The sequence below is a fragment of the Danio aesculapii genome, chromosome 20, assembly GCF_903798145.1.
Source record: "Danio aesculapii chromosome 20, fDanAes4.1, whole genome shotgun sequence".
In the NCBI taxonomy this organism is placed as follows: Eukaryota; Metazoa; Chordata; class Actinopteri; order Cypriniformes; family Danionidae; genus Danio; species Danio aesculapii.
Window position 1 is genome coordinate 52896152 of NC_079454.1, and position 17818 is coordinate 52913969.

Sequence of the window (17818 nt, forward strand, 5' to 3'; positions counted from 1 at the left end):
AGAATAATTTTCTTTATTAAAATTGATTATACATATGAAGATATTGACAGGCTATAATGTATAGTATGATAAATGTATAAATGATAAAATGTCTTTTTTAAAGGTTAATTGTATAGTCAGAAGTAATAAATAAAATATATTTTACAATGTTTTTCAGTATATTTATAACAATAATACAGTGTATTTTATTAAATTATATTTTATTTATCTGTATTTATTTTAATGCATTAAAGGCCTTTGATTGTGATCATTTTTTCCTTTCATGAAGATGTTTGAGGAGAAAAAAGTATCAAATGAAGTGATACATGAATGATTATGAAAGCTTTAAAGATTTTTCTATTGGTGAAAAATGCATGTCTAGATTATTTCATTGAAAAGGCTGAATGTATGCCATCAAAAATGTAGTAATCAAATATATTCTTAATGTTTTTCTGAATGTATAAATAATACAATATATTTTTGACATTTTTATTTATTTATTTGTTTTAATGCATTAAAAGTCTTGGACTTCCTTTTATGAAGGGATGTTTGAGGTAAAAGCATCAAATCAAATGCTATTCGATGATTCTGAAAGTTTTCAAGCTTTTTTCAGTTTGTATTAACACATTTTTGCAGCATATCTGGATCATTTTGTTGAAAATTCTAAATGTACTATCAAATGTATAAATAATAAAATAAATAAAATACATTTTTAAAATGTTTTTCAAAAATTAATAAATGAAATATTTATTTATTGCTAAAATGTTTATTATTAATTAATTTAAAAATCCTAATGCATTAACGGTACATTCAAAAATGTAATAAATAATAAATATATATTTTAATGTTTTTTTATTATAAATACAATATATTTATTAAATTATTTATTTAATGTTAAAATGTTTATTATTTATTGATTTAAAAATCTTATTGCATTTAAGGTACAATCAAAAATGTAATAAAAAAATAATAAGATATATATTTTTTATGTATTTTAAAAGTCAATAAATAAAATATATATATTTAATTAATTTAATATTAAAGTGTTTATTATTTATTTATTTATTTTAAAAATCTTAATGCATTGAAGCAGTTGTGGTTGGATTGTGATATTTCTTTTTTTCTCTTTCAAACCGGGAAAGACTATAAAAATGAAGCACTACATGAATGATTGTAAAAGGTTAAATCATTATAAAACCATCTTTCATAACAAATCTGGGCTGTTTTGATGAACTTAAAGTAAAACCATTAGAACACAAAAACAGAAGGTGCGATTAAAACATACAAAATAATACAATATTTTTTTAAATGATAAAATATCCAGTTTTTTTCTCTCTCTTAATTCATGAAAGTCATTGTGGTTGATTGTGATCATTAAGTAAAATAAATACAAAAAGGAATGAAACTAATTGGGAAACACTCAATTAAAGCCATAACCTAAAATGAATAAATAATATATTATTAAAAACGTGCATTAAAAAACGTGACTCTACCCATCCTAAATATTCTCTCCTTTTAATGCAAGTTATTGTGATTGGATCATGTTTTTTTATTTTATTTTATACGACTAGTCAACAGTAATGATGGTGAAACTGTACTTTCTATGACAGTACGCAAATAAGTAAATTAGTTTTGAGTTATACATGTTGTACTATGACGGAGTAAAACTGACAAATAAAGTAATAATAATTTATTACTTGTTTATTAAGTAATAAATGTTTGCAAATTACTTTATTAATTACTTTCACAATAATATGAGTTGTTTGCGTAACAAGATTGAGTTGTGTAGCAATAATATGAGTTGTTTGTGTAACTGTTTCCTGCAATGATGAAAAGCTGTTGGCCATGATATATTGCGCAATGTAAAGCCGACAATTAACTATTAGCGAGAATTATGGTGCAAGCGTTGATTACTGTATAATAATCATGATTTTAAACCACCCATATTTTAATAAAATCCATGCATTATTTAAATAATAAACACTAGCAAACATTTCACTCGAAATAGTGCATTAAAACGTGATGGGTTTTATTATTGCATTAATGCATTGATGCAAGTATGCTTTCATTTGTGCAATGATTTTCTCCATAAACACGCCACTTGATCTAGAAGTATCAATCGTTTATTTACATGTTCAGTGCAAATACTTACAGACAAATATAATACAATCAAGTTTATCAACGGCATTCAAATCCCAAGTCGTCATAAGTGGTTCGGTTAAGGCAGAGGCGATGCTTTCCGTTCACAAATAAAAAGAAGAGTCTCTGTTTCACAATGGAAGACGGGGGCTCATGTAGGCCTGTGTGTGTGTTTGTGCTCTGTCTGTGTGTCTCTGTCCCGTAAAACGCGTTAATTGTGTGTTTGAGGTGTTCACATCGTAAGATGATTCGGATCTGGTTCACATCAGAAGATTTTGCTTCTCACTGCAGCATTTGTGTGGCTGTGTTCGGTTCTGTTGTGGGGTTTGTGCTGGATGTGTCCTGCGTGCTGACAGGCAGAGGTCCAGGAATAATCACACTAGCTTTGTTGAGGTCAGAAATGTCCACGTCGCTTTTGTCTTCCGGTCCGTCTTCGAATTCGGATTCGCTCGGCTCGGTTTCGCATTCGGAATCGTCGCGTTCTTTTTGCTCGGTTTCAGCCGCGGATTTGTCCGGTTGTTCTTTCTCCTTGTCCTTCTGTGCTTGTGCTTCTTTGGAATGCCTCCATTTCATCCTTCGGTTCTGAAACCAGACTTTCACCTAAAATAATAATAATAAAATATTTTAGTTTGCATGCATGCGCTTATTTTATTTTGAATCATTTAATTGCTCACTGAAATAAATATTGATCTCATTGAGCTGAATTTAAATAAACAAATGAAGTTGAACATTACTCAGTTTAATGTGTTTGTTCAAATTCAGCCCATTTAAATTAAGACTTGTAAAATAATAATAATAATAATAATAATAATAATAACATTTGAATTAGCATGCATGCATTCATTTTATTTTATATCATTTCATTATGCACTGAAAAATGATCCATTGGATTTACTACATTATTTTAAGGTAAGTGGTTGCAAAAAAATGTATATAGGCTGAATTTAAACAAACAAATGAAGCTTAACATTACTGCATTTAATTTGTTTAAATTCAGCCCATATTGTTTAAAATCAGCTCATATAAATTGTTTGCACCACATACCTTTAAAAGATTAAGCAAATCCAATTAATCGTTTTTTCATTGTGACTTTACGCACAGTAAAATATATGACAAAGTCATGCATACAAATGTTTCTGTTACTTTATTAAAATAAGTTAATCATAATTCAACTATTTTTTAAGTTATACAAAGTTTAACTTTAATATTTGTTGTCAGTTTGACTGATGTAATTAGAGATGACTAGAAAAGATCATTTTATTCAACTAAAACAAATTAAAAAGCAAGATTATTTTTCAATGTAGTATTTATATTATGTGTACTAATACAATAATATGATCGATTAGTCTTCATGACAACATATTTTTGTTAAGTTGAAATATTAACTTGGTTTAATATGTTAAACAGGCTGTGTTTAAGTCATTTCAGATATTAATTTGATTCTCCTTATGTATGAAAAAATGAATTAATGCATCCATGTAATTTTAACAGTGATGTTTACCTGAGGTAAAAGATGCCAAATTAATTAGCGGTCTATCCCGCTTGCGACAAGATGTTTGTTTGCGTCATTTACATGCGATTTAATTAAATATTAGGTTTAAAGAATTTGTGCATAATTAAATCCAAAGTGTTTGCATGTTTTTCAGTGATGAGTGAAATCACTTTATATTGAAGAAACGCAGACATCCAGTTTCCAAACCTATCTGGAAAGTTTTGAAACTCTCTTATCGCATTCCAAACGCTGCCTGTCGTGTCATTTCCGATATCAAATAAAACACACGCTCTTGCCCAATGTCCTAAATTAGCTTGTTTTGAAACGAAACAACTTGAACCCCTCCCGCGTTTGCAATAATTCGTTATAATTGACTTTCATTTCTCTAGAAATATGTGGTGTCGCAATGCTGCAGCTGTTTTTTTTTTTTTACAAAGCACTCTAGATGGCATGTGCATATAATTTAAGCGTGATAACATTATCTGTAAGTGCACAAATTAATAACACCATTATAATACACTAGATCTGCAAATTATTTGAGTGTCACCACACATTTCATAAGTGCAAGTGTGGCTCACCTGTGCGTCGGTGAGTCCCAGCATCGCAGCCAGTTGTTTTCTGTCCGGTTTAGTGACGTACTTTTGTATCTCGAAGCGTTTCTCCAGGCCTTTCCGCTGCAGGTTGGAAAACACAGCTCTGGACCAGGATCTTTTCCTCTTGTACGTCTGTGGCATTGTGTCTTTGGAAAGCACCGCGTACGGCCCTGTTTGAGTCAAACCACACAGTCGCCATAAGAACGGAGCAGAGATGCAATGCATGCACCAACTTGAACTTAAACGCACGCTATTTAAATAAGCATGTGCAGAATAATCACTTATACACATGCATTCAGGGTTAAAAGAAGGGCATTTCATCCACACACGTTCTGTCTGATTTAGGTATTTATTTTGGCTCAACTGGGGAGTTTCTACACTACCTGGGAAGGTGTCTTGAAACTGATGTTGCCCTGATTGTCTGGCGGCATTGCCTATTGAACCCATCATGGAGGAGGTTTCGCTCATGGTCGGGTCTATGGACGCGATGTACGGGCTGGCAGACACATGGACTGCAGACTGCCGATTCGGACTAACAATCGACGTGAGATCTGTTACAGAAAAACACAAAGAGTTCCCATTAAACCCCGTGCATTTATGCATTTAAATTGGCTAATGAAATCGCAAGCAGTGTCACTGCACAATTGGACGCGTTTGAACTACATACACTCAAAATAATAAGACTTTTGCTGCTTGTTCAAACTACTTATTTAAAATGAGCTGAATCAACACAATTATTGAGGGTTTTTGGAGGGGCAGCTTAATTATTGATAGTTCAATCTACTTAAATTTGTAAAAAATCAATTGTTAACTTAAACGATTTGTGTTAGGATGACATGAAGGAATTATCTTGTGTACATTTTGTACAGTGTACACTTTAAACTGCTTCTTCAAACTACGTATCTATAATTAATCGACACAACTCTTACATTTTTGTTAGGGGACAACTTAATTTTTAATCCACTTAAATTTGCAAAAATGATTAGGTTAACTTAATCAATTTGTGTTGGGAAAATTGTGTGAAACACAGCAGTATAGGCCTGTTCTAAATCTAACTTTGGTGAGCTGTGATGTGCAACAACAAATAAGATTAAATTCGCGTCTTACCTCTCAACGATGGTGATTCTTTTGACTTCGGCTCGAAGTCTGTGGATAATATCCGATCAATACCGAACTTGAGGTCTTTACTTGTCGGCGGGGGGGCGTTTATCGCGGCTCTGGATGTCAAGTGTATTCCGTGCCGGTGGTACGCGGGGTGTAAACGCGCGTCCGGGGTTACCGGCGACGGCCGCAACGGAGACCCGGACGAATGAACCTGCGCGCGGGCCCCAAGATGAGCCATGAGCGAAGACGATCCCTGGATGTTTTCAGCATCTCCAACATGCAATATATCAGCAATGCAGAACGAGGGTTTCTTCATGCTATCCACCGCAAAACCTGCCGAACAGTACGCAGTCCACAGGCTAAAGTTCGATGCGTAAAACGGATTGAGTCCCGTCGTGTACATCCTGACAGGAGAAGGCGAAACTTCTGGACAGAATCTCGAACAACTGCATGTAATGAGCACGAGCAGACGGTCAAGTTTAAGGAGTTGCCCTCTCTTGCGTCGCTCCTCAAGTATGAAACTCCAGTCGGGGGTCCGAGCAGCTCTAAACTGGAGTTATTGCGTTATTGATTGGCTCTTTCTGAGCCAATGGAAGTTGACAGAACGACCCAAACACGCCCCAAAGACGATGAGTTTGACCGAGAGCACGTCCGTTATTGCCCTTCGTGTTTGTTAAATGGATATGAACACATTAAAACAGATAAGTTGTCGCTTTAATTGGATTTTAATAACCATTAATCAAATTCAAAGATTATCTAAACAAGAAATTGTTATTTTAATTCGAATTAAATACAATTTCCAAAGACTTTGGGTTAAATTTCGTCCAATAAATTGAATTAAAAACAAAATTAACCCATGCAGCACTTGGTTTTGTTTATACTTTGACAAAATAAGGACCAAGAACATTTATATGCATATTCAAAGACCCATTTTATTCTTATAGGATGCATTATATTTATGGAAAAACAATTTCATTTATATTAATATACAATATTTCATTAGCGATGTTATAAATCATGCTTTTATAATAATACTGTTAACATGCATGCGTGCATTGCTCCAGTGCCGACCGTGTTTTTATTTATTTAATATGCTAACAGTATCTGATTTAAAAAAATATCCACAATCAAATGCTAACACTCTGACGTGTGTGTGTGTGTGTGTGTGTGTGTGTGTTTTCTGCTCTGTGGAATTAGGAAACAGGAGTTTCTCGATGCAGGTCATCCTGTTTTTGATGAGCTCTGATTCAGGCTAAATGAGCGGATATTCCTGCAAGATTTAGGCCAAAAATAGAAGATGCTTCAGTATTTTAGGATACAGCAGAGGACCCTTATTTCCTCCGACTCGCAGAGGTGGAACTTTATAATGACTGTTAGCACTTCCTTTTTTCAATATTTGTGCAACTTTATCTCAACTCGCAAGTCGCACGGTGACGCAAATCCGCCCTTATGCTTATAATAAACAGAGGAAATCTATTCTCCGCTGAAACGAAAACACAATTAACTACTGAGGCGATACTTCATCCATATGCACATGACTACTTTACATTGCTGTGCCAAAAATAGAGCGTGCTGGAAAGACGAAAACAGGTTTGAAAAAGTAAAATGCATGTATAGAATTAAGCCACATATGCATGGCAGCTTTACATTACTGTGCATTAAAAACTACAACATATATTAAAAATTGAAATGCATATATAGAAATAACCCGTTTTTCACAATGCATTAAAAACTACAACAGATTTTAAAAGTTAAAATGCATATGTAGAATATTCATGACAACTTTACATTACTGTGCGCTTTTCACATGCTAAGAAAACTGATTAAAACATACACAATGTGTGTATATAGAAATAATTCACATATGCATGGCAACTTTACATTACTGCCAAAAATAGAGCGTTTTCACAATGCATTAAAACAACAGCAGATTTAATGCATGTATAGATATAATCCACATATAGATGACAACTTTACTGTGCCAAAAATAGAGCGTTTTCACGATGCATTAAAACAACAACAGATTTAATGCCTATAATAATCCACATATGCATGGCAACTTTACATTACTGACAAAAGAGCGTTTTCACGATGCATTAAAAACAACAACAGATTTAATGCATGTATAGAAATAATCCACATATGACTTTACATGCGCTTTTTACATGCTGGATAAACAAAAACAGATATTAAACATTAAAATACATATAGAAATAATAATAAAAAATTCACAATACATTAAAAACAACAACATATTTAAAAAAATGTAATGCATATATAGAAGTAACCCACATATTCATGACAACTTTACAATACTGTGCCAAAAATACAGCGATTTCCACAATGCATTAAAAACAACAGCAGATTTAGTGCATGTAGAAACAATCCGCGTATGCATGACTTTACATGCGCTTTTCACATGCAGGATAAACAGAAGCTGATTTAACATTTAAAATGCATATTTAACCCTTCGGGCATTACAGAAGTAATGTCATATATTTATGCTCGTTAATGAGTTTACCCCATGGTGTTTTTCAGACCATATATTTCCCTCTGTATGCGTTCATTATGCGTGATTCATTACCGGAAAAGGTCAATGACCCTGGCTGCCTCCTATCACAGTGTTTTCGAGTGACTCCATTCCGGTTTAAATTTAGAGATGAAATGCGCCGCTTTTTGCTCTCGATCAAGCAGTCAAAACAATCCAGGGAAGAGGATGCGGAAACGCGCCGCGGGTGAATGCGCACATTATTTCAGGTGCCGGTGAAATATTCGCCGCGTCTGAAAAGGCCCGAAACTCACAGGCGAGATAATAAAACAGGTCATAAAACATGTGACCGACCGCGGACACCTCAGTGTAGACCAAAAAAAGCCTAATTTTTTAATGAATCAAAACTTTTCTAGTCTAAAATCAAACCTAAAGTGCTCAGGGGGAAGCTTAAATAATGTGTCGGTGCTCTGAGCAGCCATGTTAATAAAGGCTCTTTCATATTTTCAACATTTTTTTTTAAGTGTCTTGGACTGATTTTTGCTGTTTATTCTGATTAACTTTTCTAGCCATCTAAACTTATATCAATAAAACGGACTAAAATGTTAAGTTAAACATTGCACAACTTAAAAATATGTGGTTAGCATAATTAGAACCTGATTAGCATAATTAAAACAAGTAAATAAAAACATTAGTTCAACATCATGACTTTTTCTCATATCATTTTAACAGTGTAGCCATTTAACAGATATATACAATTAGATCAGATTAGATTAAACTGTATTGCATTACACATGTACAAGTACAAGGCAACGAAATACAGTTTAGGTCTAACCAGAAGTGCAATAGCAGCAAGTGCAGGATACAGGTATAAGCCAGGGGCGTAGAGCAACCGGTAGGGACGGTGTGGATACAGTACGACCCCCTCACTTTTAGAGACAGACCATTTAGAGACAGGTGATTAATAATTATATGGATTTAAACTTTTGGATCTCATTCATCTGTTCCCAAAACCCCCCTTTTCACATGTTCACTACGCCCTCAATTATAGAAAAGCTATGGTGATATTTGCAGATGAGTGTACTGTGAGCATTATATACATGTATAGGTTATATTAACTATGATCAGTCTAGCGTTGATGTCTTGGCTGCGCACTGGTCTTCAGTGTTTGGACTTTCAGCAGTGAAAATTTAACCACCGTGAACTGAACTAAATTGAACTTCAACACTGAAAACTGGACTGACACTTCCAATTTACTAGAATTTCTGTTAAGCTGCGTTGACGCAATCTACATTGTAAATGCGTCAGAGAAATACACATGAATTAAATATCACGAGGTTAAATTTGGGATGTCAGTGGAAATTAAATTGCTAGATGTCTAAAAATAGCCCAAAATTAGACAGACTTCACATATTTCTGCGTATTATTTGATGACTTATCTGATGTTTTGGCTATTCCGTTTCACTGACAGCCCAAATTTAGCCTCGTTTTTGTCAAGACGTCTATGTTTAGACGACTATTAGACGTCTTTTAAACACTATAATGCTTGCTGGGCTGTATCAAAACACGCTCACAAACATACATAGCCTATTTATTGATTGAGCCGCAAAATATTTTTTATCTTTATATATTTATTAGTAAATGTTTCTATATGCCTGCTTCTAGGCCTCTAGCAAATTACAGTTTCAAAGTCATCTCGTTGGTTTTTGAGGAGAATGTATGCAGTGCAATGCCGAAATACATTCAGATAGATAGATTGTTGTGCATGGTGTATGAGTATTTGTACAGGTTGCCATTAATAATCAGAGGTATGCGGATAGATATGAACATGATTTCAAATGTATATGTACAGTGGGTATGTACAATCCAAGACGTAATTATATCTGCTTAATAAATCATCTTTACAGAAACAAAAATATATATTGGTAGCAGAACATTCAGACTCTGTAATACTGTAGAGTCAAATAGGCTAATGTTTTATTTATAAAAATAATGTATTAAAATTATACAAAATTAAAATTATTTTTAAATAAAATATTATTTTAAAATAACATAATTAAAAGATATTAGTTAATTTAAAACAAATATTTAAATGTAAATTTTTATATCAAATAATGTTTTATTTATAAATCATATATTTAATGACATATGTCATATTTTTATATATGTTATTTAAAATAAATAAATTAAAAGCATTTTGATTGTTACTATGAGTGTTTCCCAGTGATGAGTTGCAGCTGGAAGGGCATCCGCTGCGTGAAACATGTGCTGGATAAATTGGCCGCTGTGGCGACCCCAGATTAATAAAAGGGATTAAGCCGAAAAGAAAATCAGTGAATGAATGTAATTAAATATAATGTCCCTATTTGACCCAGCATTTAGTTTAATGTCCATATTTGACCCAGAATTTAATTTAATGTTCATATTTGTCCCAGAATTTAATCTAATGTCAACATTTGACCCAGCATTGAATTTATTTTAATGACCATATTTGACTTGGCCTTGTGATCATACAGCCCAGCATGTAGATTTTATTTATTTGTTTGTATTAGCGCAATGTTGGTCAAATATGGACAAACCCAAAATTGGGTTAAGTTTTAATGACATTTTTGTCATTTCATATAATGTCAATATTTGACCCAGCGTTCAATTTAATGTCAATATTTGACCCAGCGTTCAATTTAATGTCCATATTTGACCCAGCATTTAATTTAATGTCCATATTTGACCCAGCATTTAATTTAATGTCCATATTTGACCCAGCATTTAATTTAATGTCCATATTTGACCCAGCATTTATTTTAATGTGCATATTTGACCAGGCGTTGTGTTAATACACCCCAGCGTTTTTAATAGTGTCGATCGTACGTTTATTTAGCTAGTACTCTCATTCACTTTGGACAATTTTAGCTTACCCAATTCACCAGTACCGCATGTTTTTTGACAGTGGGAAAACCGGAGCTCCTGGAGGAAACCCACGCGAACGCGGGGAGAACATGCAAACTCCACACAGAAATGCCAATTAACCCAGCCGTGGCTCGAACCAGCGACCTTCTTGCTGTGGGGCGACAGCACTACCTACTGTGCCACCGCGTCACCTATTTATTTATTTATATATTTATATTTGTTTGATATGGGTTTAATGTATCATTCATTCATTTTCTTTTCGGCTTAGTCCTTTTATTAATCTCTTCCAGCCGCAACCCAACACTGGGAAACACCCATCCACTCTTGCATTCACACACTTACACTATGGATATTAGGTTATCCAGTTCACCAGGAATGTGTGGGAAACCGGAGCACCCGGAGGAAACCCACGCCAACACGGGGAGAAATGCTAACTAACCCAACCGGGGCTCGAACCAGCGACCTTCTTGCTGTGAGGCAATTACATTAAATTTATTTATGTAATTAATTAATTATACTTACAAAAATGTCATTTTTTGTAAGTATAATTACAGTATAATGTCATAATGTGAAAAAACAACACAACTGACCCACATTGCGTTAATACAAACCGTCTTTATTTTAGAGTATTGTTATGCAATTAAATTAGGCTATTAGATTAATTTAGTTCTCTCTCTAATTTCTATTAATCTATCATTTATTTACTTTTTTATTTCAGTCTGAAAAGCATATTTGAGATCACCCCAGAAAACAATATATAGAAAATATATGCGTAACCCATCCTCATAATAACCCATGCTTAAAATATTTCTGCGTTTAGTCAAAAAACTCAATTAATTATACGACTAATGCGCGATAAGTTTAATATAGCCTGAATGTGACCAATAGATCCAGGATGAAAGTTTCTCTCTACAATGGAAATGTCCATACGGAAGAAAACAGGTTCAACCCAGAGCTTCCGGATATCTTTATTGTCCATGTGTCTGCATTCCCATCTGTATACTGTGATGAATATAATCGTGTTGAAAGCACGTAAACCAGCTGCTGGAGCAATTAACCCGGCGATTCAAGAGATATTTAGCATTGTTAGCTATTTAAAACAAAACATCGAAATGATACGCACGTGTTTTTATGAATGAACCCCAATGTTGTGCTTCAATAAAACATTATACTAGCCGCGTAATTGCTTTAGTGATTTGAACTGGAACCCAGAACTGGATCCTCCTATTGCAGTGATAACATCATTATCTGTGGTCCTCTGGGGATTGCTTTATTTCTGGACCCCCCATCAGCAGCATCTGTCTGTCTTCAGTGACGGGACCCCGTCATGCTGGAAACATCGAGAAATTAAAATATCATAATCGTTAAATACCGATCATGGGAAAGTTTGGAGACCGTGTGGAATTGGTTTGTTTTCCCAAATTCCCTCTGCTTGATGAAATCACTGTCTTGAGAGTTCAATGGCGATCTAGCCAGCTCACTGCGGTTCATTCAGGGGCTCTGACAGCCTCGGGAAAAACATTTGTTACGGGTTATTAATTGCGCTTTTAAAGGCACTCTTGACGGAATGGAAATCCTTCAGTAGCTCGTCAGATTAGCCGAGCCTGAAATATAGTTTTGGGGTTATGAGAACAAACACATTTGCAGGATTAAATGTACGAAATGTCGCGCTATATTGTGAATGAAGTCCTGTCTGAAGTCATTAGGTGTCATATTTCCGCTAGAGGATCCACCTAAAAGAAGGCATGTAGGCTAATTAATGTGCGTTTAAGCTGGTTAACAGGTGTTTCAGCACTAACATACTAAAGGTGACCAGACTAATCAATCAGAATATAATAATAATGCAAAACCTTTCCTCTATCCGACTTTTATTTTGGCACTCATGTCAATTAAAGTAATTAAGTGTTAGAAGATCAATACAAATGAAGGCATTTAGGCTAATTTATGTGCGTTTAAGCTGGTTAACAGGTGTTTCAGGCACTAACATGCTAAAGCTGACCAGACTAAACAATCAGAATAATAAGAATCCAAATATTTATTTACAAGTATTTATGTCGAATAATTGAAAAAGTCATTAAGCGTCATGTTTCTGCTATAAGATCCATGCAAATGAAGGCATTTGGGCTCATTTATCTGCATTTAAGTTTAACAGGTGTTTCATGTAGGCCTACTAACAAGCTACCAAACAAAGCAATCGGAAAATAATAGCAATTAAAAAATTTTCCTCACGCGATTTTCAAATCCGACTTTTATTTTGGCACTCATGCCAAATGAATAAAATATTTAACGTCATTAAGCATCATGTTTCCGCTGGAAGATCCATGTAAAAGGCATTTAGGCTCATTTATCTGCATTTAAACTTATTAACGATGCTAACCAGACTAAACAATTGGAATATAATAATAATGCAAAATCCTTCTTCTATCTGACTTTTATTTTGGTACTCATGCCAAATAATTGAAATATTTAAGGTCATTAAGCGTCATGTTTCCAAGAAGATTCATGCAAAAGAAGGCATTTAGGCTAATTTATTTGCATTTAAGCTGATTAACAATGCTAACCAGACTAAACAATCAGAATATAATAATAATGCAAAATCTTTGTTCTATCGGACTTTTATTTTGGAACTCTTGCAAATAATTAAAATATTTAAAGTCATTAAGCGTCATTTTTTTCTATAATCCATGCAATTGAAGGCATTTAGGCTAATTTATCTGCATTTAAGCTGATTAACAATGCTAACCAGACTAAACAATAGAAATATAATAATAATGCAAAATCTTTCTTCTATCGGACTTTTATTTTGGCACTCATGCCACATAATTAAAATATTTAAAGTAATTAAGTGTCATTTTTTCTCTATAATCCATGCAATTGAAGGCATTTAGGCTAATTTATCTGCATTTAAGTTGGTTAATAGGAGTTTCACGCAGGTCATCCAACAAGCTCCCAAACAAAACAATCAGAAAATAACAAGAAATAAATGTTTTTTAAATCCAGCTTTTATTTTGGCACTTAAGCCAAATATATTACAATATTTAAAGGCATTAAGCGTCATGTTTCCGCTAAAAGACCCGTGTAAAAGCAGGCATTCAGGCTAATTTATCTGCATTTAAGCTGGTTTCACATAGGCTTACTAACAAGCTAATGCTGACTAAACAAAACAATCGGAGTATCAGTAAAAATCTTTCCTCGCGATGTTTAAATCTGACTTTTATTTTGACACTCATGCCAAAATCATTAAAGCATATAAAGTCATTAAGCGTCATGTTTCCGCTAAAAGATCCATGCAAAAGAAGGCATTTAGGCTAATTTATGTGCATTGAAGCTGATTAAAAGGTGTTTCACGCACTAACATGCTAATGCAGACTAGACTAAACAATCAGAATATAAGAATCCAAAATCTTTCCTCACTGATTTTAAAATCGGACTTTTATTTTGGCATTCCTGCAGAATAATTAAAATATTAAACGTTATTAAATGTCATGTTTCAGCTAGAAGATAATTTAACTGCATTTAAGTTGGTTAAAAGGTGTTTCACAGTGTAAAAAAATGCTATGATCAATTAGTCATGATAGCATATGTGTTTAGTCTATTATAACTTAGTTTAATAAGTTAATCATGTGCGAACTTAATTTTATAAGTTACACAAGCTGTTTTAAGTCATATAAGCACATAACATAATATAAGTTCAATGGACTCATAAGATTAATTTGATTCAGCTTAAATTTAAGGCAACTAGGATTTTATTAACAGCGTAGGCCTGCTAACAAGCTAACGCTGGCCAGTATAAACAATCGGAAAATAATAAGAATCAAAAATCTTTCCTCTTGCGATTTTTAAATATGACTTTTATTTTGGCACTCATGCCAAATATCAATTACGTTTCCAATAAGAAATAAACACAGATTTAGCCTCCCACCAAGCAAATTTGTGTTTAATCGACGTCTAGCGTTGATGTCTTGGCTGTGCATCGATGGATTTGCTCTTCAGTGTTTTGGCTATCAGTAGTGAATATTAAACCCCTGAACTTCAACTCTGAAAACTGGACTGACACGGTTTCAATCTATTAAAATCTTCTATGTTAAGCTGTTTTGACACAATCTACATTGTAAAAGCACTGGAGAAATAAACATGAATAAAACGAGGCTAATTTTGGGATGTCAGTGATAATTAAATAGCTAGATGTCTAAGAATAGCCCCAAATTAGACAGACTTCACACATTTACGTATTATATGATGATAGTCTGATTTTTAGCTATTTTTATAAAGAGTTTCACTGAATTTAGCCTTATTTTTGTCAAGATGTCTATGTTTATACATCTATTAGACGTCTTAAACACAAAAATGCTTGCTGGGCTATAGCATATGCCATCAAAAGACGCTCACAAACCTATATAGCCTATTTATTTATCGAGTCAAAATATTTTCTTTCTATATTTATCTGTAAATGTTTCTATATGCAAGGCCTTTAGTGCAAACTGTAGTTTTAAAGACAAGTCATCATGCTGGTTTTTGCATAATAAATATACAGTGCAACGCCGAAATATATTCCAATTTACTAACTTGCTTTAACTGTGGCAGTAAAATGTAAAATGACGAGTGGGCGTGAATTACGGGAGTCTTCTGGGAAATTACAAAACGGGAGGGTGGCGGGAGATGGGTCTGAAATATGGGAGACTCCCGGGAAGAACAGGAGTGTTGGCAGGTATGATTCACATTAAATTGGCCACATAAGCAGGTAATAAAGTGGATGGACCTAACATCTTTTTGATGACTAATTAATATAAACCATAAATAAATTAAATTAGATTAAACAAACTTGACATTTAGCCTACTGGACAAAACGAAGCGGATTTAAAAAAAAATTTAATCAATTAGTTTTAATTAACTAAATTTTTCAGGTTTTTGCTTCTCTTGATTTTTCTCAAATTTTTAAATTTGTATTTAATATTTTTTTTATAACATATAAATTTAGCTGTACTAGTTTTTGGACCGTTATCATAAGTTATTTTGTTAGATTAGCTCCAGATTTGGCTTCAGTACTGACAAATCTAATGCATATGCACAAATATAATATTGTAGAGCTTCCTAAATATGAATGTAAAAGATTTGTGAGGGGTGTACTTATATTTACTGAGCACTGTATATATATTTCTGTTTCTAGTACTTATTTAGTGAATTTAATGAAACCTTGGTCAGTAAATAATAGTAATTGCCTTAATAAAGGCAATATAGGCCTATTGACTAGATTTTTTGCATACTATTTTAACTTTTTAGGTTATTAATGCATTGCAATTAAAAACAAACATGATTTTTTTACACTATTATACTATTTTTTTATAATATTGCATTTATATTTACATAATTTTGAAATATGCATATTAACTTCCAGTGCTTCTGACTATAAACAGTATTTTATAGATTTTTCTTGCATAAAAACAACACAGATAATATATATTTAATTTTTCCCCCAAAGCCATGATGTCTACTTTAATAAAATGATGATAATTGAATAATATTCTCATTTTAGAATAGTAAAGGCATTATTTGAGTACCATAAGTAGTAAGAAGTAGTTTATTTATTATATACCCCCCAAAAACCTATCCTTCAGCACATAAATTAAGCACAATTTTTCAGCTCTGTATATGAAGCCTTGATCATTAACATTAATTAACTTAATAGTTTTGAAATGTAAGCATATTGAGTAGATTTTTTTGCATACTATTTCAACTTTTTGGGTTACTAATGCATTGTAATGATAAAATAAACATGATTTTTAAAAATATCTATTGCATTGATATGTACATAATTTTGAAACATGCATGGAAACTTCCAGTGCTTCTGACTATAAACATACTGACTATAAAATTAAGTTCACAGTACTCATTAGGATTAGTTTTTGAACTCAAATGGTTTGTTGCAATCAGTTTCCTCAAACGTTTGGGTTTATTGGGTTTTACTGTGCTCAAATTGCTTTGTTTACTCAAATTAAGTTCACAGTACTCATTAGGATTAGTTTTTGAACTAATTTGTAAATGGTTTGTAGCAATCGGTTTCCTCAAATGGTTTGAGTTACCTTAACTTATTGGGTTTCCTAGTGTATTTTTATTTTGGATCTTTGGTGCACTTTTTTCTTGTCATGCATTTTGTTTTATGTCTGTGATGTTTGTAAAATGTGAAAAAATGACTATCTAACCCAGTGTTTCCCAACCCTGTTCCTGGAGGCACACCAACAGTACATATTTTGGATGTCTCCCTTTTCTGACCCATTAACGTCAGGTGTTGGAGTCTCTTCTGATGTTATGATAAGTTGATTCAGGTGTGTTTGATTAGGGAGAGGTTGAAAATGTGGACTGTTGGTGTGCCTTCAGGAACAGGGTTGGGAAACACTGATCTAACCTATAGTCCACCCACGGGTACAAATAAAGGTGAACATGAACCATATACATCTGACCCTGGACCACAAACCGTCTTATGTTGCATTGTTTGTGGCAAAAGCCCAAAATAGGCCTACTGTCCAGTCTCTTTAATGCCACAGATCATTACAAAATTAAGTCAAGATCATGTCCCATGAGGAGATTTGGTAAATTCCCCACTCTAAATATGTCAAAACATAGTTTATGATAATAATCTGAATAGCAAAGCCCTTGATATAGACCATTCTCAACATTTATATTCTTTAAACCCTCAAGAGTCCAGATTTTCAGCTTGTAGCTCCTATCTAAGCCAAATATTGTCATATTCTAACAAAGTGTATGTGATGTATACAGTATATGTCCATTTCAAAACATTAACACTTGTGACTGGGTTTGTGGGTCACACATTATTGGCATCGAGTAAAATAAATAAGTGAATTTTTGACTATAAACAGTATTTTATTGATTTATTATAATTTTTTTGCATAAAAACAACACGCATATTATATGTTTACATTTTAGAATAGTACAGGCATTATTTGAGTACTGTAAGTAGTAAGAAGTTGTTTATATATCCCCCAAAAACCAATCCTTCAGCACATGAATTAAGCACAATTTTTCAGCTCTGTATGTAAATGTTCATTTGTCTGTAATTTTAATATTACACTTCAATAGATGCTCTATATTTGCTTTTAT

The 17818-nt window shown here is 33.3% G+C and overlaps 1 protein-coding gene across 3 annotated transcripts; it reads right to left on the reverse strand.

The window, feature by feature from the left end:
* Nucleotides 1–2080: 2080 nt before the first annotated feature.
* On the reverse strand, nt 2081–5837 carry hlx1 (H2.0-like homeo box 1 (Drosophila)). 3 transcript variants are annotated; one of them, XM_056481268.1, is made up of 4 exons: nt 5311–5837; nt 4587–4754; nt 4189–4373; nt 2081–2718 (listed from the first exon to the last, which is right to left on the reverse strand). In XM_056481268.1, the coding sequence occupies exons 1-4, from the start codon at nt 5708–5710 to the stop codon at nt 2401–2403; spliced, it is 1071 nt and encodes a 356-aa protein (XP_056337243.1). In that variant the 5' UTR covers nt 5711–5837; the 3' UTR covers nt 2081–2400. The 3 variants fall into 3 exon arrangements, with proteins under 3 accessions (XP_056337243.1, XP_056337242.1, XP_056337244.1); XM_056481267.1 differs by having other exon boundaries at nt 4584–4754; XM_056481269.1 differs by lacking the exon at nt 4587–4754.
* Nucleotides 5838–17818: the final 11981 nt, after the last annotated feature.

Bases quoted from the DNA above. Each gene is read 5' to 3' on its own strand.
- hlx1 (XM_056481267.1), bottom strand. From the start codon at position 5,710: ATGTACACGACGGGACTCAATCCGTTTTACGCATCGAACTTTAGCCTG. The intron at 4,755-5,310 runs GTAAGACGCGAA...TTTCTGTAACAG, and splicing joins AGAATCACCATCGTTGAGAG to ATCTCACGTCGATTGTTAGT. The intron at 4,374-4,583 runs GTGTAGAAACTC...TGACTCAAACAG, and splicing joins TCAAGACACCTTCCCAGGTA to GGCCGTACGCGGTGCTTTCC.